The 24,698-nt window shown below is 36.8% G+C and overlaps 1 protein-coding gene across 1 annotated transcript in view; it reads left to right on the plus strand.

Annotated features, from left to right (window-relative positions):
• TTN (titin) overlaps positions 1-24,698 on the plus strand; it is a 266,817-nt gene that overhangs the window by 138,871 nt on the left and 103,248 nt on the right. The window contains exons 166-193 of the mRNA XM_066577800.1: positions 122-199; positions 282-377; positions 473-550; positions 624-719; positions 975-1,070; positions 1,166-1,243; positions 1,391-1,477; positions 3,338-3,412; positions 5,511-5,594; positions 6,157-6,258; positions 6,484-6,570; positions 6,917-6,979; positions 7,453-7,527; positions 13,730-13,780; positions 14,223-14,621; positions 14,828-15,103; positions 15,826-16,101; positions 16,204-16,343; positions 17,185-17,311; positions 18,907-19,170; positions 19,415-19,681; positions 20,801-21,064; positions 21,153-21,292; positions 21,392-21,518; positions 21,679-21,945; positions 22,462-22,728; positions 22,821-23,087; positions 23,180-23,319. Coding sequence (XP_066433897.1) covers positions 122-199; positions 282-377; positions 473-550; positions 624-719; positions 975-1,070; positions 1,166-1,243; positions 1,391-1,477; positions 3,338-3,412; positions 5,511-5,594; positions 6,157-6,258; positions 6,484-6,570; positions 6,917-6,979; positions 7,453-7,527; positions 13,730-13,780; positions 14,223-14,621; positions 14,828-15,103; positions 15,826-16,101; positions 16,204-16,343; positions 17,185-17,311; positions 18,907-19,170; positions 19,415-19,681; positions 20,801-21,064; positions 21,153-21,292; positions 21,392-21,518; positions 21,679-21,945; positions 22,462-22,728; positions 22,821-23,087; positions 23,180-23,319 — 4,367 coding nt within the window. The remainder of the gene's footprint in view (positions 1-121; positions 200-281; positions 378-472; positions 551-623; positions 720-974; positions 1,071-1,165; positions 1,244-1,390; positions 1,478-3,337; positions 3,413-5,510; positions 5,595-6,156; positions 6,259-6,483; positions 6,571-6,916; positions 6,980-7,452; positions 7,528-13,729; positions 13,781-14,222; positions 14,622-14,827; positions 15,104-15,825; positions 16,102-16,203; positions 16,344-17,184; positions 17,312-18,906; positions 19,171-19,414; positions 19,682-20,800; positions 21,065-21,152; positions 21,293-21,391; positions 21,519-21,678; positions 21,946-22,461; positions 22,729-22,820; positions 23,088-23,179; positions 23,320-24,698) is intronic.

The raw sequence follows: 24,698 nt of genomic DNA on the forward strand, positions 1-24,698 counted from the left end.
TTTCATAGAGAAAGCTATACTAATATATTTGACCACCTGTCTTATAATCCATTTTGTGTAGCAAATTGAGGAGCCTTAGAAATAGTTATTGTCTAAAAAGAAATTATTGTCTTTATAACAGTGGAACTGCCAAAGCCAATAACTCCTAAAGAAAAAGCTCATGTTGTTCCTAAAAAAGAAGTTCAGCCACCTACAGAAGGTATATTAATTTGTCACTGCATATATATAATGTGTGAATATCTTTTTGGCAAAGTATTAAAGCCCAACTAATATTTTTAAAGAACCTGTGCCTGCTGTACCTACTAGTAAGAGGGCAGTAACAGAAGAGAAAAAAGTTGTACGAGTTCCCAAAAAAGAAGCTGCAGTTCCTGTTGCAGGTATATCATCATACCGTCACACTTGTTTATATGTCTTTATGTGTGTTGTTAACATTTTACAAGTACTGAATTAAAACTAATATCTTTACAATTAGTGGAAGTTGTTAAAAAGCCTACCCCAGAGGATATGCCAGTGATTGAACCTAAAAAACTGATTGTTCCACCCATGAAAGGTACATAAGTTTCTATATAGGGTGTATGTATCTTTTTGGACAAAGCATTAATGCCCAACTAATATCTTTAAAGAACCTGTGCCTGCTGTACCTACTAGTAAAAGAGCAGTAACAGAAGAGAAAAAAGATATACAAGTTTCCAAAAAGGAAGCTGCAGTTCCTGCTGCAGGTATATATCTTCATACTGTCATACTTGTTTAGATGTCTTTATGTGTGTTGTTAACATTTTACGTGTAATGAAGTAAAACTAATATCTTTACAATTAGTGGACGTTGTTACAAAGCCCATCTTAGAGGATAAACAAGTGGTTGAACCTAAAAAAATGATTGTTCCATCTGTGGAACAATAAGTGTACATAAGTGTCTATGTGTAGTGTGTATATCTTTTTGGACAAAGAATTAATGCTAAACTAATATCTTTAAAGAACCTGTGCCTGCTGTACCTACAAGTAAGAGAGCAGTAACAGAAGAGAAAAAAGTTGTACAAGTTCCCAAAAAGGAAGCTGCAGTTCCTGCTGCAGGTATATTTTCATACTGTCACACTTGTTTATATGTCTTTATGTGTGTTGTTAACTTATTACATGTACTGAAGTAAGACTAATATCTTCACAACTAGTGGAAGTAGTTACAAAGCCTACCCCAGAGGATAAGTCAACGGATGAACCTAAAAAAGTGATTGTTTCACCCTTGGAAGGTACATAAGTGTTCATTGTTTAGGCTTTGTTATAAATGTCTTCTGTCTGAACAGGGGAAGTATTCCCTTCTTATTTTGTGTTTATTTTGTACCTTGTTGCCTTCTGTCTATTTTCACAATACTTATGTCTTATTAATGTCTTTTAAGAACCTGCCGTGCTAACAAAGACACCCATCATAGAAGACAAAAAGCGTGTTACAGTTCCTAAAAAAGATGTAGCACCTCCAGTAAAAGGTATATTGCTTTTTTGTCTACCTCTTTATATATTAATAGAACAGTTAAAAAGAAAAAAAAAGCAAACCTCCACCACTTCAGTTTGGAAAGATTTATATTATGATACAATTTTACATGAAAAAAATTCATCCATGGGTTCCTGGAAGAGTTAGCTGTTTAAGCACCATTATTATTTGTCTACTTTGTTAAAAAACGAAAAATTAATGAACATAAAAATAATATTAAAATAATTATTCTTAAAGTGTCAGAAGCAAGGCAGAAAAAAATTGTTGAAGAGAAAACATCTGTCCACATTTCTAAACGATCAGTTGTTCCTGATTCAGGTATATAAATTAAAATAGAATTTATGTAAATTATATTTATTAACTATACCACAGACTCAATAAACCTAAATATCTCTTAAAGTGCCTACTGAAACGGGGGAGAAAACATACATTAAAGCCCCGCCTTTGACAGGTATTTAGCTATGCTATTAGTGTTTTACATTGAATCTACGTAGCACTATTAAAAATAGAACCCTAAATTGTATCACTGTGATATTTTCAAAGCGCCAGAGGTCTTACAAAAAACAATTACAACACCAGAGGAAATACCTGTATATATATCTGATGAGGAAGAACAAGAAGAAGAAGAAGAAGAGTTTGAACTAGAAAGTGAAGGTATAGCTAAATGTATCCATCATCAGCATCCATCATTTCATCTATCAGAACATTCCAGCCCTTTTCCTTATTTTATAACTGAAAATAAGTTAAATCATCCATGGTCTAATGTTACTTATGGAATGAAAAACAGAATTGAACTTAAAATGTATAGATTGTAATCAGGTTTGGCAAGAATATATTTTTTTATAACAAATGGTATCATTTGAAAAGAAACGCTCCACATCTCCAACAATATCTTCAGGGTGTCTGTCAAACAAGAACCCTATGAGTATCTCTTTCAAAACCCTTCATCTTCTCATTTGTCTTTGTCTATGTATATATCTGGCTGTCCGATGTTTATCAGTGTGTTTGTTCATCATGTTGATTGTCAGTTATAAATTCATCAAAAATATCTTTGTTGCTCCATATACTACAAAAACTTGTAGTTGAGTCGGTTTAACCCTGTTGAAATACTATATTATGTTCTCTAAAGAATATGAATCTGAGGAGAGAACCATTGAGACACCTTCTCCCTTGATAAAAGAGGAGACAAAGGAAATAAGAGGTATTAGGAATGTTTATCACTGCAATATACCACCATTTCCATTCTTGTCCATCGTCACAGGAATGCAAATCTAGCATGGTGTTCACATTTCACAAGAAGTTCATACTGTATACTGTTTTTAACCTGTATGTTTGTGAATGTTCCATTTCATCCAGGCTTTGTGATCATCTTTTCTAATCATTCAGAACCATGATATAATTCATTAGCATATTTTTCATGCCAGTTTATTAAACAGCTGTTGTCATATCATCAAACTCAGTTCCATATGTTTTTTCAAAATATGTTAACCCTTTCTAATCCACTGTCTGACCACTGAAGACATTATGATTTAAGGCTGTACAGCTCCGAGGTTGCTAGACATCTGTCAGAGTTCTCTTACTGTATATTGCCAGCCTCTCTGCCATCGGAGCCTATCCAACATGTCACCTCATGCAGTACTGGCTTTAGCCAGCATATAGCGCAGAAAAAGAGTAAGCCCCCTAGGAAAACCAGGATATAAATTGGATTAGAAAGGGTTAATTTAGTCTATGTAATGTGCTATGCTATGCATTATCAATATTCTTGCCTTGCATCAAAACAGGATATTCTAATTAATATATCAGATCGGATTGTTAGAATTACAAGATCAGTAAACATCCTATTATTTTCTTCAAGCACCAGAAGACAAAAAGAAGATTGTACCTGGAAAACCATCCCCACCTGAGAAAGTAGAACCTAAGCCAGCTCAAGGTATAGCAACTCTTCACACTACATAAAGAAGAGTGCAAAAAAAAAACCTAGCTAGTGTTAGTTGTGTTCTTATGAAGTACACAAATATACTTTGCTTCTCTACATCTTTTTGTGTATTTTAATGTTCTACTTTATGTTGGTTATGTTCTTTTTAACTGTTATGTTAGTCATAGTTTTAAATATTTGTTCTTATTTGTCTAAAAATAGATACATTCAGTTAGTATAGTTCATTTAGGACCATAGTGTAGTACCTAAAAGAACATTATTATAAAAGACGCAGCATATTTTAAAGTTATGTAGAAAAATATTTTTTAATTGACAGAACAAACAATATTTCTCGTCTGTGACATTGGTGGACACAGCAAGACCTTTTGTATAGCTCCTGCTACTTGGAGGCAGACACTAAGCAAAGAAAGAATTAGTCCAGCTAATACCCCTCCTGCAGGCACTGAACTAAATCAGTTTTAGCTTAGTGGCTGTAAGAAGCAGATCTCCTACTTTGCAGGACTTATCTGCTTTTATTATTTTACCTTTACCTTTCTAAGTGGGAATCAGGGATGAGCTAACTTCCTTAATTGTCCCTAAGCTGGAAAAGTGAACAGTGATGCATTAGACATGCTGTTACTCTCATCTACAAGAAGACAAAGTGGAACAAAGCAGCACTATCTAATCCACTTCCCACCAGCCATGGGGTTACCTGAGATTCGTAAATGCTCCCCCATATCCAGTGATCTGTTACCACTAAGTGATAATTGCAGAAATGGTGACCCTGCCTGTGCCCTGAGGGAGCCAAAGCAAGGAGGATAAAGATGAGGTGAGTAAATAGGACTAAGTAAGAATGGCCCTGGTCCCCCTTATCTTCCACACTCTCATTGCTTTCCCCTTCGCAATCCCCTCTTTTGCTGCCACCCTTCACCACGGCCATTGGCCCCATGCCACCTCCAGCAGTCCCTGGACTGCTCTCATGGTCTGCCAACCATACTAGCTCTGTTGCTAGTCATGTACACCATTTCTCTATGAAGCCACCCACTCGTACATACCTGTGCTGGGGCAGAGCGCTCCACACCTGTTCCCAGTTTTACACTTCCCAGGGACTCTGTGTGCCTTAGCACTGTGCCCAGCATCTCTGGCCGGATCAGCACTGCTGGTTTGTATCCTGGCCTCTGGGCCCTCACAAGCTTTGTTAAGGTGGAAGGACGCTGATTAACATTATAACACTGATGCCCACAGTGTCACGCCTCTAATATACATGATACTGTAGACAGGGCTCCCTCTGACCAGGCTAGGACTTTGTCTGGCCGTGCCAGGTCCTGTAATTGAAGTCCAAGATTTTAGGCCTATACAGGCCATAGTGCGAGGCAGGACCTCCTATTGACATGCTGAAGGAAGTGGAATTATTACACAGTTATTGCAAGCAGTGCCCATTTTCATTACCCCCTTCCTTAGGAGGAGTAATTGTAGTACTGTTATTCTCTGTATTGAACATGACTGCATAATTTTGATGGCCATTGTTCACCCCTTTATCCTCTCCCGTGGTAGGAGTAACTGTCGTACTTTGAGTCTCTGTATTGGACATGACTGTGCAGTGATGACAAGCAGTGTCTGTTCTTATTACCCTCTTTTAAAGGAGGAGTAACTGTAGTACTTTCTGGTTGGCAGCACCTCCACTACTTGCCTTCTATAACCCTCCTGAAGGCTGTTTGAGTCCTGGTCCCTCTTTGTTTCCCTCTTGGTTTTTACCTAAAATTATTTGTTCTCTGCTTATGATCTATTTTGATTTACTTCATGTGTTAATTTATCCTCTCCTACTGCTTATGCACAAACTGATTTAGCTCAGTGCCTGCAGTAGCCTGCAATAGCTAGTAGAAGGGACTAACCCTTATTTGCTTAGTGTCCAACTCCTAGTGGCAGGAGTTATGCCTAAGGTTTTGTTGTGTCCCCGATAAATGTACCAAGAAATGGATTTTACGGTAAGTAAGAAAAATTCTGTTATATTGGCAGAGAGTGCCAGAGACCAATAACTTGTACTACAAATCATACACGTTTCAAATTAATTTACATTCCTAAGAGTAAGAAATTAAATTATATCTTTTTGAAGTACCTGAACCTGAAAAGAAACTTATCCGTAAACCTAAACCCGAGATTACACCTCCAAAAAAGGATGAAGTTAGTTTTCAGAAAGGTATAGTTGTATATTTATTAGAACATTCAGCTAAAACATAGTACAATCTTGCTACTAAAACATAACATTTTATGTAAAGTTGTAGCTAACTGTTAAATTGTATAACAAAATATATCAAGGCAAATTGATTAATTTCTCAATTTTTCAGCTATAATGCATCTAACAAAATTTTGATAATTTGATAAATTAATTGGCTGTGCTCTAAAAAGCAATCAAATCTTTTTAATTTGCAATAGTAAATTATAGCATTACAACTTACTAATAGTCAAAGCTAACTGGGATGGCGTTAAATAGCTAGCAAGCTGCAGTTCACACGATCAAGCTTCCTAAAATAATCCTGCTGCAAAAAAATTACAAAATTAAACAAAAACACAAAAAATATATATATTTTTTTAAATAATTCAGCTCTGTATCATTGTACAATTGTCTGTCCTATGTAATTCTTAATGGCGCTTAGTTTACTGTAGTACATGCTTGGAAATGCTTTATGTGTCAATTTGAAATTTTCTTCACAAACCATATCTTAAGGACCCCAGAGTAAAAAAAGTTATCTGTCTTAAAGTTTTAAAACCAGTCAAAAAGGAAGCTGAGCCTCCTGTAGGAAAAGAAGCAGAGAAGCTGAAAAAACCTGAAACTCCTGTAGAGAAGATTAAAAAACCTGAAGGTAACTAGCATTGTCTTGTTAATGATAAATCATTAATATGTTGTGTACTGTACTTTGTTGTGGTATTTTGTCTTGTAATGTATTTCAAATAAATCTTAAATGGATCTTAGAAATGTTACTTGTAGCGACGTTACTTCATTATATCAATCTTCCACCATTAAGAATGCTTCTTGATTTAAATATCTCCATCGGCCTTGCTTGTAAAACATCAATACTATTTTTAAGTTCCTGAAGTCCAGAAGAAAAAGTTACCAGAGGTAACTCCAACTGTGAAGAAGGAAGAAGCTAAACCAGAAGTTCAACCAGTCAAAGGTACATTCCTTTTGGGATTCTCTTCTAAGTGGACAATTTGCTTTAATTAATATATGCGAATCAATTAACTATTTTCCAATAAAACACTATACAATTACTATGGTGACTCTAACCATTATCTTGTTTCACTTGGAGAAAAATCATCTTCACTAATATGTCTTTGAAATTTTATTTTGAATATATAATTGTAATATCAAAGTTGTCGACACCTAACTTTAATAGCTGCATACTTAATATTTTAAGATGTTTTGCTTCTTTAACAGTTCAAGCAGGATACATTTTTAGAATCTGGATTTCAATGAACCAATAATAATATCATGATTAATCACCGATAATATTTTTAAAGTTCCAGAAAAAGCTAAGCCTTCACCTGTGTCCACACCAGCGAAGGAGCCATCACCTGGAGAAGGTAGGATAAAATCATTCAAAATGGTCACTTAAATAAATAAACAACTGCTAGTAATTCATGTAATTGATTCTAGACAGAACATCTCAATAACCATTGAACATTAGAGAACTAAGAGATTCTTGTATTAAAATTACAGTTGCAGAGCACAAAATGAATTAGACAATTCTGATTATTATTAACAGTATACAGATATTTGAATGAATGCATGTTGCTATAAGTCTTAACTAGTAGTTTTATGCAAATGAAAAAGCTGTAAAGCTCATTGGGGATAATTTTTATACATCACTCTTAAGTCCAAAATAGAACATTCTATATTTAATATCCGTATTGGCTATTTTTTAATTCTATTCAGGATATTTTAGTGTTTAAGCAACCCTAAACATTCCTAGGATGTTATAGGGTACAATATTGACTTTTACCAAAGTATCATTTTCTTACAAAGTAAACAATACTTAATACATTTTACTCTACAGCTGTTCCATCACCAACAGTAGATGAAGGCGAAGTTACAGCAGCAATCACAGCTCCAGTGGTTGGAAAGAAAACAGGTACATTTTCTATGTGTAATTTTTTTCTTCGTTTTTTAACCCCTTCACTCGATATGACGTAAGGGTACGTCATGGCAGCAGGGCACTTCCCTCCACTGGATGTAGCCTTACGTCATGTGGATAGCGCAAGATCATAAGCGATCTAGGAGCTAGCTGTCACTGATAGACGGCCTCCCGCTGCAACAGCGGGGCTGCTTCAGAGATGCTTGTTGTTAACCCCTTCCCTGCCGCGATCTATGTAGATCTGTGATGTTATCAGGCTCTTGCAATATAATCACAGAGAGCCCAGCTGGTTGCCATGGCAACGGGATGCCAGATGCCGGGGTTCTATATTGCCATTGCCTATGATCACTGTAATAAGTGATAAGGCATTGCAGGAGAGAAGTCCTGCAATGCCTTATCATAGCGATCAGAGTTGGTATTTTGTAAGTCCCTCAGAGGGACACAAATACTGTAAAAAAAAGATCAAAATAATGTACAAAAAATAAAAATGTAAACAAATGTAAAAAAACACCTTTTTGGGCTTTTTCTCATATAGCATAAAAAAGTTCAGAAATATCCCACGTATTAGGTATCGCCGTGTCCATAACGACACATACAATAAGTGGAACACGCTTTTTATCCTGCACAGCAAACAGCATTAAAAAAATGCTAAAAAACTGAGGCAAAATGCTAATTTTTATCATTTGCCTCCCAAAAAACACAATAAAAGTGATCAAAAAAGCCATATGTACCCCAAAATGGTACCAATAAAAATTACAGTTTGTCTCACAAAATCTAAGCCCTCACAGAGCTCCATCCATGGAAAAATAAAAAAGTTATAGGACTTTGAATTCAGCGATTTAGAAAAAAAAACAGATTTCCAAAAAAAGGGTTTTAATTGCAGCAAAGTGGAAAAACCTAAAAAAATAAAAACCCTCAAAAATGTATCACATAATTTATGCGTTTTCTTCCCCTGCGATCAATAAACAAATAATAAAAGCTTTACAATATAACCTATGTACCCAAAAATGGCACCGATAAAAACTACAGTTCGCCACGCAAAAAAACAAGCCCTTATACGGCCCTGTCAACGGAAAAATAAAAAAGTTATGGCTTTTAAAAAATGGAGATTAAAATCCACCAAAATTGTTACGTCCTTAAGCCCAAAATAGGCCATGTCCTTAAGGGTTTAAATAGAAAATATTAATGAATAATTGCTGTAGTGCTATAGAAATTAAAGGGATTGCACAAATTCAACCTTTTAAGCTTTTGCCCATGTAAAATAACAAAAGAAAGGATCACCTTTCTTCTTTCTTGGGGTAATAATGTACTGGCTCTTGCAATGATCCTGGTTTTTGTCAACAGCAGAAGTCAGGTGACCACTGCAACTAATCAGAGACCACAATGTCACCATTCTGAACTTCTGGCATTATGGTGTCCAAGATGTAAGTGCTGATGCCAGAAGAATGGGTAGTGATGCTGCTGCCTCTAATTGGCTACAGCGGTCACCTGTCAGAGACCAGGAGAGTCACAGAAACTAGTACATTTTTTTCCCAGCGGAGAAGAGAGATGAGTATCCTTTCTTTTATTTTATACTACGGGAAGTTGTTTAAAAATATTTACCGTATTTTCCAACATATAAGATGACCCCCAACTTGTCCAGTTAAAATATAGAGTTTGGCATTTACAGTGGTGCCTTGACATACGCATTTAATCCGTTCCGAGACGCAGCTCATAAGGCAAAAAACTCGTATCTCAAAGCACTTTTCCCCATTGAAATGCATTGAAACGCCATTCAATGGGGAAACTAACTACCTGTCATCTTATACGCCGAACTAACTACCTGTAGAAAAAAAAATCAATACTCACCTCCCGCTGTCGCTCCCTCCTCCACGCCAACAGAGCATTGCTTTCTGGAGGCTGGACTTGAATGCCCCACCTCCAGAAATCTAATGCTTTGATTGGCTAACTCAGCATAGCATCAGCCAATGAAAGCTGCTGCTGGGTTAACCAATCAAAGCTATTCAATGGCATCATTGAATGGCTGTCATGATGTCATTGAATGGCTGTGATTGGGTAACCCAGTGCCTGCTTTCATTGGCTGACGTTGCACTGAGTTAGCCAATCACAGCATTAACTTTCTGGAGGCAGAGCATTCAAGCTCCGCATGCAGAAAGCAATGCTCTTTTGGTGTGGAGGAAAGAGCGACTGCCTGCAGAAGCGCCGCAGTTCATTGCAGAATGCCGCAGGAGGTGAGTATTGATTTTTTTATACAGGTAGTTAGTCCGGCATCTAAGATGACCCCCGACTTTTGAGAAGATCTTCCTGGGTTTAAAAGTCATCTTATACGCCGGAAAATATGGTATTTTAAAGTCCGACAAATCCTTTAAAGGCTACACAAAATATTCACTGCTTTCTAAACTGCAAAAATATTTATTATGAATGTGTTATTTGGGTATAAATAGTCAATCACAATAACATTGTAAGAATATGATTTACTAGAGATGTAACATTGATAGAATTTATTTAATGAATAAAACAAATTGCTTAGGATAATAGCACTATTGATACCTAAGTACCTAAGGTCTTCTTTGTTGTTGTCTATTGTGTTTTTATTATTGTTTGTGTCATTATTTTTGTATGACTAAAATCTTGTTTCCTGTTATTTTAGTATTTAGGATATGTGCTCTTAATAACAAAATCTTTGGTTAGTGTGTTTGTTTTTCTGTTGTAGGTTTTTAACTATATTGTCTTTGTAGTCTGAATCTTGTGTCTATGTTAAATTGAAATCTATGTTATGATATTGTGTTCCTTTGAATCTTATAAATTGTTCTTTCTTATTGGGTTTTGATTTGTGACTTAAATGTAAAACTCTTGTAGTCACAGAGAAACCTGCTGCCTCAATAAAGATAAAGCAGAAAGGTAAAATGCTGTCTGAAGAAAGCAAAGTAGAAGGAGTTCGGAGGGTACCTTTTATGGCTGGTGACAGTGCCATTCCAATCCAAGAAGATGTTAGTATTAAAACAGAAATACTGCACGTAGAAACAGTTGAAGTTGAGAGGACCATATCACATAAAAAGGATAAGTTCCAAGTTACCCCAAGAGATAAGGATTTTGAAGAATTGAAATCAAAAGAAATTATTGAATATACAATTTCTGAGGAAGCCATTTCTGAAGAGGAGAATGAAGAACCATCTGCTATCTTACAGGAGGAAGACACAATAACAAATAAGAATAGATTTAAACAAGTTGAAATAGCTATCAAAGAGCCTGAATCAGTTGTCTTCTCAGAAGAAGACCTTGCAGTTGAAGACCTTGAACTACAAAAAGCACTAATAAAGCCCAGTAAAAAAGAAAGAAAATTAAAAGAAAAAGATAGCTCTGGTATGGCTGGAATAGAGAAAAAAGAGGCAATAAAAAGAATCCAAGAACTTAAAAGAAATGGTATTGAGCCAGAAACTGTTGCAAGAAGTAAGGAAGCCAGGGTAGATACAGCAGGAAAGAAAGGGAAAAAAGTTATTAAAAAGGTTCCTCATTATGAGTCTCCAATGATGGACGAAGAAGAAAAATTAGAAGAAGAAATTATTGAAACTAGTACAGAAAGCGAAGATTTATTAGAGGACGATGAAATACCAGCTCAGATAATGAAGGAAATTAGAAAAGATAAAGAGAAGGCTAAAAAGACAATTAAAAAAGTCCCTGCAATAGAAACTGCTGTGGAACATATTGAGAAACCTGGCAAAACAGCAAAAGATATAACAACAGATAAAACTGATGAGAAAACTAGAAAATTAATCAAAAAATCCCCCCCAAAAGAACCAATAATTTCCCAAAAATTGGCTGCAGATAAAAGAATAGAACAAAGGAGTACTGAAAGTGAGAGTGAGGAATCATTGGATAGCCAAGAGGAACATATCAGAGAACCTCAAAAAAAGATTAAGGAGTTAAAAGTGGAAAGAAAAGCAAAAATTTCCAAAGAATTGCCTGCAGATAAAAAAATAGAACAAATTAGTCCTCAATATGAAGTTGAGGAACCATTAGACAGCCGAAAGGAACATATCAGAGAACCTCAGAAAAAAATTAAGGGGGAAAAAGTAGACAAAAAAGCAAAGATTTCCCAAGAATTGCCTGCAGATAAAAAAATAGAACAAAGGAGTACTGAAAGTGAGGGTGAAGAGTCATTAGACAGCCAAAAGGAACATAGAGAACCTCGGAAAAAAATTAAGGAGGAAAAAGTGGACAAAAAAGCAAAAATTTCCCCAAAATTGGCTGCTGATAAAAGATTAGAACAAAGTAGTACTGAAAGTGAGGGTGAGGAATCATTGGACAGGCAAGAGGAACATATCAGAGAACCTCGGAAAAAAATAAAGGAGGAAAAAATGGACAGAACTATTGACAAGGCTAAGAAAATAAGTAGAAAAGCTTCTGGAAAAGAGCATATTGATGATGAAGATAAACTAGACGTTAGTAGTCTTGAAAGTACTGACTTATTAGAGCCTACTGGTGAGATATTAGAGACATTCCCTGAAAAAACAGCCAGGAAAATCAGGGAAGTTATAGCGAAACCCAAGATCCATGATATAAAGGAACAGATAGATGTGGAAAAAGCATTAAAAGATGATGAGATTAGAGATTTAGTTGGAGGCGATAAACCTGTACATAAAAAGAGATCTCTGCTGGGAGAAGAAAGTCCCAAGTTTGTAGACAAAATAAAAGATGAAAATATAATGGATATAAGTAAAGATGGGTCTCACCTAAAAACTAATGTGGAATTAAAGAAGAAACCCTCAAAAGAAATTGTAGAAAAGGCTGGTGACAGTGCTCAAATACTGCCTAAAGATACTGCACAGGATAAGAAATCTTTTATTAGTGCAAAAGCAGGAAAACAAGATATTGCTGATGTAAGTGTTCCAGCAATACCAAAAAAGGAATTGTCTGTAGATGACAGAAAAACTGACTTACTTAATAAAAAATATCAAGGTAAGCAAGTTGCCATAGAAATAACTGATGAAACACAGGCTCCTAGACTAGATGATACAAAAGACCAAATCAAGCGACTAGTCGAAAAAGAAGGAAAGTTTTTACAACCTGATAAAGAGAAAGACTATATGAAAGAAGATGTTTCCAATTTGGGGAAAATCAGTCGTCTAAAAACTCCAGTAGATATAAACAAGATAACTTCTAAAGTGCATGCTGATGACGAAAAGCTTGCAGTACCAGGTCTTAAAAAAATTGAGAGGATAAGAACTCCTGTTACTGCAGAGGAGCAGAGTAAACCTGGCAAAGGCATTTTAGGAAAAGAGGACACCTCTGGAAAGGTGATCAGCAGAACCAGTACACCAACTGGTTACAAAAAAGTAGAACCAAAGAAAACTTTAGACAAGGAATCTCCTCTACAAAAGTCCCCTGTAAAAGGATCGGAGTTAAGTCCTCAGAAAACAGAAACAGAGTCTGAAGAGGCAGAGGAGGAAATCTGGGAACAAGAAATAGAAAGTCTATCTGAACACACTGATTATGGTTCGGAGGATGAGATACTGAGTGAGGACAGTGGACATACTAAAAAAAGTGCTCGTGAAACTCCAGCAAAGGCTATTGGAAGACGAGGTGAGGAGTCTCTACTCAAAAAAAAGATCTGCTTTAAAAATTCATATGCCACCAGCCACCATCATTTTCATGCGTGCTAAATATTCCTAGATGGAAAGCTTTTTTCATATGTGCTTGAAGACATTGATTATCATTTCCATTTACTCAATGCTTGAAGACATTGATTATCATTTCCATTTACTCATCAACTTGTGTTCATTCACCTCTTTGAAGAAGAAACCATGTGTCGTCTTTCATTACAATTTTACATGTGTCCACTCTTCATTTGGGTCAAGGATATGTACTTGTCATACATGTCTATTTTCATAATGTTTCATTGTTTGTCTTTGTGGTTTATGTTTAGAAGATACAATATCAAGTATCCACAAAAATTCACAATCTAATGTCACAGTTTTGCATGTTCCATCAGCTAATTTCTCATATTTTTATTTTATGAATATAAAAATAATTTTTGCGACATTTTACATCTCATCAACCTTCACTACCTGTTTAGTCCATTATAGATGTATTCAACCCATTTCAGTTCACTTGCAATTAACACAACATGTTTTGGAAATCCAGTACAAAAGGTTTTAAAGAAATGTACTAATGTCACTCACTAACTGTTTTACTTCAGATCCTAAAGCACCAAAAGAAGAATCACCAAAGGGTAAACTACCACTGAAAGGTGAGATTGTGTTGCACTTTAGCATGTGTCTGTGATGTTTATATTTTGAAAAATCTTATACGTAGCAGTAGTAAGTTTTAAAAAAAAAATTTTGTATGGATTGCTGCCTATTGTAAAGATAGAAAACCACAGAGTAGTCTGCTTGATTAACAAACAGAAACATGACACCCATTTACACATCCTACCATTTCATTCCATATATTTTTCTTATTAAAAACAACTAAATCATATTTAAAATTATGTCTAATGTTGTGTATGTTTTTGGTATCTCATTTTGTTTCCATTCATTACATTATCATTAATTATTTATTACTTGCTATATAAATCTATACATTAAGTATATGTCCTTAATTACGCATGTTGCTCAGAGTGTCATCAAGTTGCTACATTAACATAACAGAAAGTTTCATCAAATTTACCCATGTCCAAATCTGAATTGTAGGTGTCAAAAAGACACCTTCACCCCTTGAAGCTGACAAGAAGAAGCTTCGTCCTGGCAGTGGTGGTGACAAACCTCCAGATGAACCTGCATTTAGCTTCCAGTTGAAGGCTGTTCCACTGAAGTTTGTTAAAGAGCTGAAGGATATTGTACTACAAGAAGCAGAATCTGTTGGATCCTCTGCCATATTCGAGTGTCTTATCTCACCTTCTACTGCTATTACCACATGGATGAAAGATGGCAGCAACCTGAGAGAAAGCCCCAAACATAAATTCATTGCTGATGGCAAAGATAGAAAACTCCATATCATTGATGTGCAGCTGTCAGACACTGGAGAATATACATGTGTTGCAAAACTTGGAAATAAAGAAAAAACATCAACAGCAAAACTGGTTGTTGAAGGTATTTGCTTCAATTTAAATAAAAAAGCTACAATTTTACAAATAAAATTTAGATTGTATTTATGATATTGTTTATAATTTCTTACTTTTTAATGCAATCACTCAAGTGATAAATTTGGGTATATATTTTTACTGTTGTGAATATAGTGGTGAAAGTAATATAGCACTGAATACTAACCCTAAATAACGCATTTCCATTTATTGCAGAATTGCCAGTACGCTTCGTAAAGACCCTAGATGAGGAAGTAACTGTTGTCAAAACGCAGCCAATGTATTTGATCTGTGAGTTAAACAAAGAAAGGGATGCTGTCTGGCACAAAAATGGGAAACTACTCATTGAAAAACCAGGCAAATACCAGATCCAAGTGATCGGTTTGAATCAAACACTCACCATCCTGGCAGCTGATGATCCAGATGCTGGAGTATACACTTGCTCTGTGCCAAGTGCTGATATCAAATGTTCTTCAAATGTCAAAGTAGTTGGTAAGTTTTTAAAACTTTCACTTTTTTGCCTTAGGCCTCCTTCCCACGAGCGTGACGGGCTCCGCAGCGTAATATTCCGCTGTGAAGCCCGTCACGGCGCCCCCCAGAGCCCCTATACTTACCTGCGGGAGATAGCGTGAAATCGCTTCCCCGCCCACCACCGCCGCGTCACCGCTCGTCACCGCTCGTCACCGCCCACCGCTCTCGCGTCACCAGCCGTGTCACGTGACGCGGCCGGACCGCGTCATTTGGCGTCATATGACGCTCGGCGGTGGGCGGGAAAGCGTTTTTTCACGCTATCTCCCGCTGGTTACAGCGGGAGATAGCGTGAATGGACGGCTTCCATTGACTGCAATGGAAGCCGTCAGTGCGTACAGCCCGTCCTCACCCGCAGAAAATAGAGCATGCTGCGGGTGAGGACGGGAGAAATCGCGGTGCGTAATTCCGCGGTGGAATTACGCATCGTGAGCATGGAGCTATTAGGTTCAATAGAACCTAATAGCTGCGTGCAACGCAGCGGATTTTCGCCGCGAATTACGCGGCGGAAATCCGTTCGTGGGAAGGAGGCCTTAATGTATGCAAAACCAATAAAAAATTTGCATCATAGAATTATAGTGATGTGACGTTGTCTGTTTTTAAAGAGTATTCGTTTGATATTTTAAAGTGTTCTAATATGAAACATTACATTAAATTTTTGTGCAATCATTTTATCTTTTCTATAGAGGTAATCCGTGACTGGTTGGTTAAACCTATCAGAGACCAGCATGTGAAACCCAAGAGTGCAGCAACATTTTCAGCAGATATTGTTAAGGATACACCAAACATCAAATGGTTCAAAGGAGAAGAAGAGCTTCCCATGGAGCCAAATGACAAAACTGAAATAGTTAAGGATGGAAATCACATTTATTTACTCATCAAAAATGCCACCCCTGAAGATGTAGGAGAATACTCTGTAGAGGTTGAAGGAAAAAGAGTTACAGCAAAACTCACACTTGGCGGTATGTGAATATTATACTTCTTTAGATTTAAACATAGAAGACATTTCTTAAACATGCAAAATGTTTAACAGACTTTAAGTGACCTACTTTTCGTCATCATAGATCGTGAAGTTGAGCTCCTTAAACCAATTGAGGATGTTGTGATTTATGAGAAAGAATCTGCATCCTTTGACTGTGAGATATCTGAACAAGATATTCCTGGAGAATGGAAGCTGAAAGGCGAAGTACTACGTCCATCACCTGTGAGTCAAAAAGACATTCTTATCAATCAGTAGTAAGCGAGTACGGTTGAAAAAACATGTCTCTTATAGAGTTGAGCCAACATACTCTGCCGAGCTTGATGCTCGTTCGATTATTAGCGTACTCGATGGTGTTCGTTACTCGAACAAGCATCAAGCCGTGTTCGACCCCTCCCCAGTTTTTGGCTCCTCCCCACTGAGACGTGCCTGTTTTGGCCCCTTCCCACCACGATGCAGCACGCGTCATTGGCAAATTTTTCGGCAGGCAGGCGAGAGAGAGAGAGAGACAGGAACCTAGAAAAAAAAAAAAATCTCGGCACCTGGCGTCCCACATACAAAAATGCTCGAGTCTCCCATTGTAGTCAATAGTGATCATTACTCGAGTAGAGCTCGTGAATTTTACAAAAAGCTCGACTCGAATAACGCAGACTCGATAATTTGAGTGCTCGCTCATCTCTAGTCTCTTATATTCAAACTATATTCTCGATCCATTGTAAAAGCCATAGGGGACGATGGCCCCTTATTTGGAAGAGAAAAACTTTCCCTCCTCCAAATATAACAAAATATAACAAAATCCTTGAATTATTTACCATCTCGCTAACAGATCTATGTAGTAATTTACATATATATATTATAAATAAGTAGGAAAATAAAAAAGGATGATTTAATATAAATATGAATGTGTATATTAAATATCTTGCCACAAGATGTTGTGCAACAGCCGAAGAATGTGTGGCAAGTAAGTGCTATGGTGCACCAATGTTTAGTCGGATACATTGTTTACTATACAAATGATTAGATATAGTCTTGGAAACAATTTTTTTTTAAATTTCTCATCCTTTAGACTTGTGAAATCAAAGCTGAAGAAGGAAAGCGCTTCATGACCCTGCATAAAGTTAAAGTTGATCAAGCTGGAGAAGTACTTTTCCAGGCTTTGAATGCCATGACTGCAGCCGTTCTTACTGTAAAAGGTATGCTTCACTTGATGATAATTTGACTTTAACATTTTCCAGGTCAAAGATTTTCCGTTTTTCATTTTGTTTTTTTCATCCCCACCTTCCAAGAACTATCAACATAGCTGTATGAGTGCTTTTTTTTGCAGTATGAGTTGTATTTTTTAATAGTACAATTAAAAGTACCATGTAGTGTACTGAAAAACACATACACATTTTTAAATCGGGTGAAATGAAATGAAAAAAGTATGGCATTTGGGAGAAATTTGCTCTTTACAGCATTCAAAACTAGAAATGAGCGAACCTACTCGGCCACGCCCCTTTATCGCCCGAGCGCCGCAATTTTCGAGTACTTCCTTACTCGGGCGAAAAGATTCGGGGGGCGCCGTGGGTGAGTGGGGGGTTGCAGCGGGGAGTGGGGGAGAGAGGGAGAGAGAGAGGGCTCCCCCCTGTGTCCCCGCTGCTACCCCCCACTCCGCCACGCCTCCCCCCGCCCCCCGGCACCTCCCGAATCTTTTCACCCGAGTACTGAAGTACTCGAAAATCGCGGTGCTCGATCGAGTAATTACTCGAAACGAGTAGGTTCGCTCATCTCTATTCACAACACAATAAAAATTAGATGATTGCTTTATTCTGTAAATAACTATGATTAAATTTTTTTATATTCTACTACTTTCGATAAACTCCAAACCTTTTTAAAGATTGCTCTCCATCACCATTTTCTGAAAAACAATTTTGAAATTTTTTTTTTTTATAAATAGGGCTGTATGAGGAGTGGAGCAAGTTTTAATTTTAATTGGCACCATTTTTGGATACATACCACTTCCTGATTACTTTTTATTCAGTTTTTTTTATAGGGACAGGGTGCTCAAAAAAACGCATTTCTAGGATTTTCTTTCTTATGTCGTTCACCATACTGGATAGTGTGACATTGAAATAGTTTGGGCTTTTATGGAAGCAACAATACCAGTTATGTTTAGTTTTTTTATTGCTTTATATGACAAATGGGGAAAGTGATACTTTTTGAATGTTCAATTTTTAGAGGGATTTTTAAGAATTTAATTGAACCTCCTTTTGCATTTTTATTTAGTCCTCATAAGGGGCTTAAACTTGTGATTGCCTGATCACTTGTTCTATATGCTGCAATACTTCTGTACCATACTATATAATACTTTCTCATGTTGCCCATTAAGCACCACCACAGGCAAGGCTTAATAGGCATCTATGTAAGGAAGCCTTCACTTGGTACCAGCATGTCATAATAACCCATTGGCATCCTGTGATCGTATTGCAGGGGGGGGGCAGTAAGGCGCTGGAGGAGCCCCTTTTGGTAACCTGCCTAGACACCATGGTCAGTATTGACTGTGGCATGTAAACAGTCAAATGCTTGCAATTAGAGCTAGTCTGATCATAGCCATTGCTGGCAACTGTTGAAAGCAACTAAAAACTGCTGGGTATGAAGTGAGCTTGGCTCCTGGGCTGGATCCATACAACTCCCATAACTGCAGGGCATATATATACTGTATATATATGTAGGGGAGTTGTGAAGGAGTTTAATGTTACATGTTATCTGTTCCCTTACCTCTTATCTATGAACCACCTTCTGTCTTTAGAAATTGAGCTCGACTTCGCTGTTCCTCTAAAGGATGTTACAGTTCCAGAGAAGCGGCAGGCTAGATTTGAATGTGCTCTTACTAGAGAAGCAAATGTCACATGGTGGAAAGGCCAAGATATTATCAAGGCCGGGGAGAAATTTGACATTATTGCTGATGGGAAGAAGCATATCCTTGTTATTAATGACTCTGCATTTGATGATGAAGGAGAATACACTGCAGAGGTTGAAGGCAAAAAGACAACAGCCAAGCTTACGGTTGAAGGCAAGTCGTTTACAATAGTATGGATGGGTAGATATCATTTAGTGAAAGAAATCCATACGGGGCAATGTAAAAAGTAAGAAATAAATATAAATACCAATGAATAACTTTTTCTGAGTTTTATGAATCTACTTTAATCAGTGACTTACACTGACTCTTACTGTAGTTACTATTTTAGTACCCTAAAAAGGACTTCTACCTGGCCGCACACTCATCAGTATGTTTACTTGAAATACTTCTGTTTCAGGAGTCAGACTTAAGTTTATTTCACCACTTAAAGATCAGACTGTTAAGGAAGGAGAAACTGCTATCTTTGAATTTGAACTTTCCCATGAGAATATGCCTGTGACATGGTACAGAAATGACAAGAAACTACACACAAGTAGAACCATTCTTATCTCTGAAGATGGGAAGAAGCACACATTAGAAATCAGAGAAGTGACTCTGGATGACATCTCCCAAATTAAGGCAGAAGTTAAAGGTCTACATACAACAGCCAATCTAAAAGTATTAGGTATGATATTTGTTAAATGGCAGTCAAGCAGCTGTTATTGTTAATATAATCATACATGTATATAACTATATGACCATTACTATTAAGCAATCAATTTCCACTATGGATAAAACCCATCGGACAGACTTTTTCTTGCCTTGTTGACTTTTTCACTTTCCTCTTTATGTATTCTTGGCACACGACAACTACTATGCCAGCTACACTTTATTCAATATCATTCTTAGATCATACAGCCACTCTAGTGAAATTATCACTAGAATCTTATAGATATTTGTGTAACAATACTTACATGCTCCCATTTTTATACAATTGTATCAAGATCCTAATATCTATACCCTAGATTTTGGTTGCATTTAAATATACTAAATATTCCACTAACCAGACTCATGTTGGCTAAAGTTCTATGAAAATTAGAAAATTAACTTTACATTAATATTTACTATTTAATATTTGAACATTTTTATATAATACTATTTACAAGTACCAGTGCCACATTTTACTCCATTAGCTAACTGAAGTCCTCAGTATTTTTCCTAATTACTTATACAGAGATTACTGTTTCATTTTATACTAACCAAGCTCTACTCACAAATCATAGTTTACGTTCATAATGCCCAACTTACAGCTTTTGTGTTATTATCATGCATAACGTATTTTGTCTGTCTTTTGTTTTTGGTTTCTTTATTCAAGCTCTCTAAAATAGAGGCTTCTTATATGCCTACTGAGCTAATGCTTGGTGTTGTGTCTGTATGTATTTGTGTTGTTGTTTGTTGTGTCTTGTCTATATATATAATTGTCTTTATTTACATGTATTTATTACATTAAGTCCATATTTTCATTTTATGTTCGTGAACTGTACTGCCATTAGTTGATGTTATTGCCTGTCTTTATGTTTCTTATCTTGCCTGTACGTCTTTTTACTTGTTACTTTGTTAATGTGTGTATGTCTGTCAGATATTGGTCATACGTACGTTCATCACATACTGTGCATAAATGTATTTTCAGTCTTATGCTCATCGGTCTATTTACCGCTAAGGTAAAGGTACCATGCTTGGTGGCATGTTATCTCTGCAATATTATCTGCACTGTATTGATTATTTGGGGTATTTTTCTTTACAGAGGCTGATCCTTACTTCACTGTAAAACTACCAGACTACACTGCAGTGGAGAAGGATGACATGACGCTCGAGTGTGAGCTTAGCAAAGATGTACCAGTAAAATGGTTTAAAGACGGTGAAGAAATCAAAGCTTCAAAGAATGTATCCATCAAGACTGATGGCAAACGCAGAATCCTGAAGATCAAGAGAGTTGAAGACAAAGACAAAGGCGAATATGAATGTGACTGTGGAACAGATAAAACAAAAGCAGCTGTGAACATAGAAGGTAGTTTAGTAGCCAATACACTCTGGATATAATTACATTAGTCATTATTTAATAAAAAATTGAGAATAAATATTCTCTGTCTTTGCAGCACGCATCATTAAAATTGAGCGCCCCTTGTACGGAGTGGAGGTATTCGAAGGTGAAACAGCACGATTTGAAGTTGAAATCTCAGAACCTGACATTCATGCCCAATGGAAACTTAAGGGAGAAATTCTGTCTCCCTCACCTGTAAGATATTCTTAATATTAATTACATCTACTATTCAGAATAGTGAAAATTATTTTTTTAACCTATTTGCTAATGTATTTCTATTTCTTTTGGAAAAAGGACTGCGAAATCATAGAGGATGGAAAGAAACACGTCCTCATATTATATAACTGCAAACTGGACATGGCAGGCGAGATTTCCTTCCAGGCTGCTAATGCCAAAAATGAAGCTAATCTCAAAGTGAAAGGTGGGTTTATATTTCATAATTATATAACTGTATGATACAAAGAATCAATAATATTGTTTTATACTTGTTTTACACATACCCACAGGTGAATGAGACTTTTAGCAATATTTGAAAAATAAAAGAGCCTATTCTAACCTATGATGCCCTTATTTAATTACAGAGCTTCCACTCATCTTTATTACCCCACTCACTGATGTCAAGGTGTATGAAAAAGATGAAGCAAGATTTGAATGTGAGACTTCAAGGTTGCCTAAGACTGTCCGATGGTTAAAAGGATCTGAAGAGCTTCAGGGAGATGACAAGTATGAACTTATTGCTGAAGGCACAAGACACTCTATGGTTATCAAGTCAGTCGCCTTTGAAGATGAAGCTAAGTACATGTTTGAAGCAGAGGATAAGAGAACCAGTGCAAAACTCATCATTGAAGGTTTGTCACTTTGCTTTATTTTCTTAAATTCCTTCTCAAAAATCCTGATAATTAGAGATGAGTGAGCATACTCGCTAAGGACAATTGCTCGATCGAGCATTGTCCTTAGCGAGTATCTCCCCACTCGGTAGAGAAGGTTCGGGTGCCGGCGCAGGTGACAGGTGAGTTGCGGCAGTGAGCAGGAGGGAGAGAGAGATCTCCCCTCCATTCCTCCCCGCTTTCCCCCGCAGCTCCCTGCCCGCCACCGGCAGCCGAACCTTTTGTCTCGAGCGTGCAGGTACTCGCTAAGGGCAATGCTCGCTCGAGCAATTGCCCTTAGCAAGTATGCTCGCTCATCACTACTGATAATGCTATTTGCATTAAAAAATAAAATACGGTATTAAGTATAGATATTTAGCAACAGCTGTTATCAGCTACAGAATACTACAAAAGTCACATAAATCTTTAGCATTTACAGCAAAACTTTATAAAGAGATCTGTGTATGTGTAAAACATATGTGTTTGTATGTGTTGTAGGCATTCGTCTTGAATTTGTAACGCCACTCAAAGATGTAACTGTTAAAGAGCAAGAAACAGCCGAATTCACAGTTGAGTTATCTCATGAAAACATCCAAGTTAGTTGGTTGAAAAATGACCAGCGACTACATCCTAGCAAGTTGGTGACAATGCATGACGATGGCAAATTCCATACTATCACATTCAAGGATGTCACTCTGGATGACACTTCTCTTATCAAAGTTGAAGCTATGGGAAAAGCAAATGAAGCTAAACTTACTGTGCTTGGTATGTTTGACAAACATTTCTCTTGTGGAAAATGTCTTCTAAGATTGTGTATCTATCAAACATTTTTACTCATAATTATGTCATTTTTGCAGAGGGAGATCCATATTTTGTTACCAAACTTCAAGACTACACAGCTGTGGAGAAAGATGAAGTTGTGTTGCTCTGTGAGGTTAGCAAGTCTAAAGCACCAGTCAAATGGTTTAAGGGTGGAGAGGAAATAATTCCATCCAAAAACGTCACAATTAAAGTCGATGGAAAGAAACGTATCCTTACAATCAAAAAGGCTTCAAAGAAGGACATTGGTGAATACATGTGCGACTGTGGTACTGATCAAACCACTGCCAACCTCAACATTGAAGGTGACTTTTTATATGATATTGACTAATTCTCATCATTTTGTACAGTGAGGAAATCTTTTTTATGACACCTGGTTTTCATTACTCTGTCTTAGATCGTGATATTAAGGTTGTTCGCCCTCTGTACAGTGTGGAGGTTATAGAAACAGAAACTGCTCGTTTTGAGACTGAAATATCTGAAGAAGAAGTCCATGCTAACTGGAAATTGAAGGGAGAGCCTTTACATTCTTCTCCAGTAAGTATTTCTATCCTTTGCTAAATTTAGTCTTGATTTTTCTAGTGCTTTTTAAGTACTGCAAAGACATTTTCATTGTAATTATATTAAACATTAAGGGGTTTTTCCATGACTTAAAATTGCTTTACAACTTTTACTGGTTGCTGCTGAACAGGACATGTGACTGCTGCAGCCAATCACTGGCTATAAAAGGTCACTGCTGTAGTCAGTGATTGCCTACAGCGGTCACAGGTCCTGGTCAGCAGCAACTTGGAAGGACATAGTGGTTATAAAGCTGGGCACTAATAAAGTTTCTCTAACACCTACTGACATAAGTGTCATATACAGTTTTATAATTTTAAGATATTGCTTGATAGTCGTCTGTGCTATAAGTGAACATTTAAACCCTTAAGGACCAGACACATTTTAGGGATTTTACCAATGTGGTGGTTTTACTGCCCTATTTTTCCCTTCAGCTACCAAACGTAGCTTTGCTGCGTTTTTTTTTCTGTGACAGACATAGAGGGCTATTTTTTCATATCTTTTTCACTGACTTTTTTCTGTTTTTTAATTTTATTGGAGGTAAAAAGCTAAAAAAAAATGTAGTTTTTTTTAAACATTTTTATAGTTGTTTTTTTAATTAGTATATTTACACTAAACTAGAGTATGGAAATGGGTTCCTCATTTTGTTTTGGACATTTTGTTATATAATATGTATGGTTTCGGATTACAAAGCAAGCACAAACGGCGATGGTTTTGGATGGCATCGGCTTTGGGTCATATTCTTTTTTTATGTATATATTTTTATTTTATTCTGTAATTTTTTTAAAGTTATTTTTGTAACTATTTTTTTTTTATATCTGTGACCCCCATGATGTCATATAAAACCTCTGGGGGACATTCACATAATCTTTTATTTTTTTATTACACACTTTTCCATTAAAGCTGGAGCATCCAAAGGAACCCAAGTTACAGGGAAAAACATCCTCCAGTATGGTTAATAGTCACTAACATAGCTGATCAGGGCCTGCTAGGACCATGAAGCTTTGCTGTATCAGGGGGGACCCGGCGATCACATGATTGCTGGTTTACGTAGTGGAAGAAACACTTCCATTTCTTAGTACGTAGTACCCGGAAAAGGAGAAGGCAGCAGCAGTTAAAAACTGTTTTTTCCTTCTCCACCAGGCTCTCAGCTGTTAGTTACAGATGAGAACCTGACCAGCTCCTTTTTGATTGCAGGAGCAAAGGCTTTAATTCCACGCCATATTTTTGTTATCGGCCGGGATTAAAGCCCAAGATCAAGCGCCGTATATTTATCATGCTTGATGCTTAAGGGGTTAAAATATTTTTAAAACTAAATAACCCCGACCCACACAGTAAGCACAGTCTCTCCAGTATAC

The sequence above is a fragment of the Eleutherodactylus coqui genome, chromosome 8 (genome assembly GCF_035609145.1).
Source record: "Eleutherodactylus coqui strain aEleCoq1 chromosome 8, aEleCoq1.hap1, whole genome shotgun sequence".
NCBI lineage: Eukaryota > Metazoa > Chordata > Amphibia > Anura > Eleutherodactylidae > Eleutherodactylus > Eleutherodactylus coqui.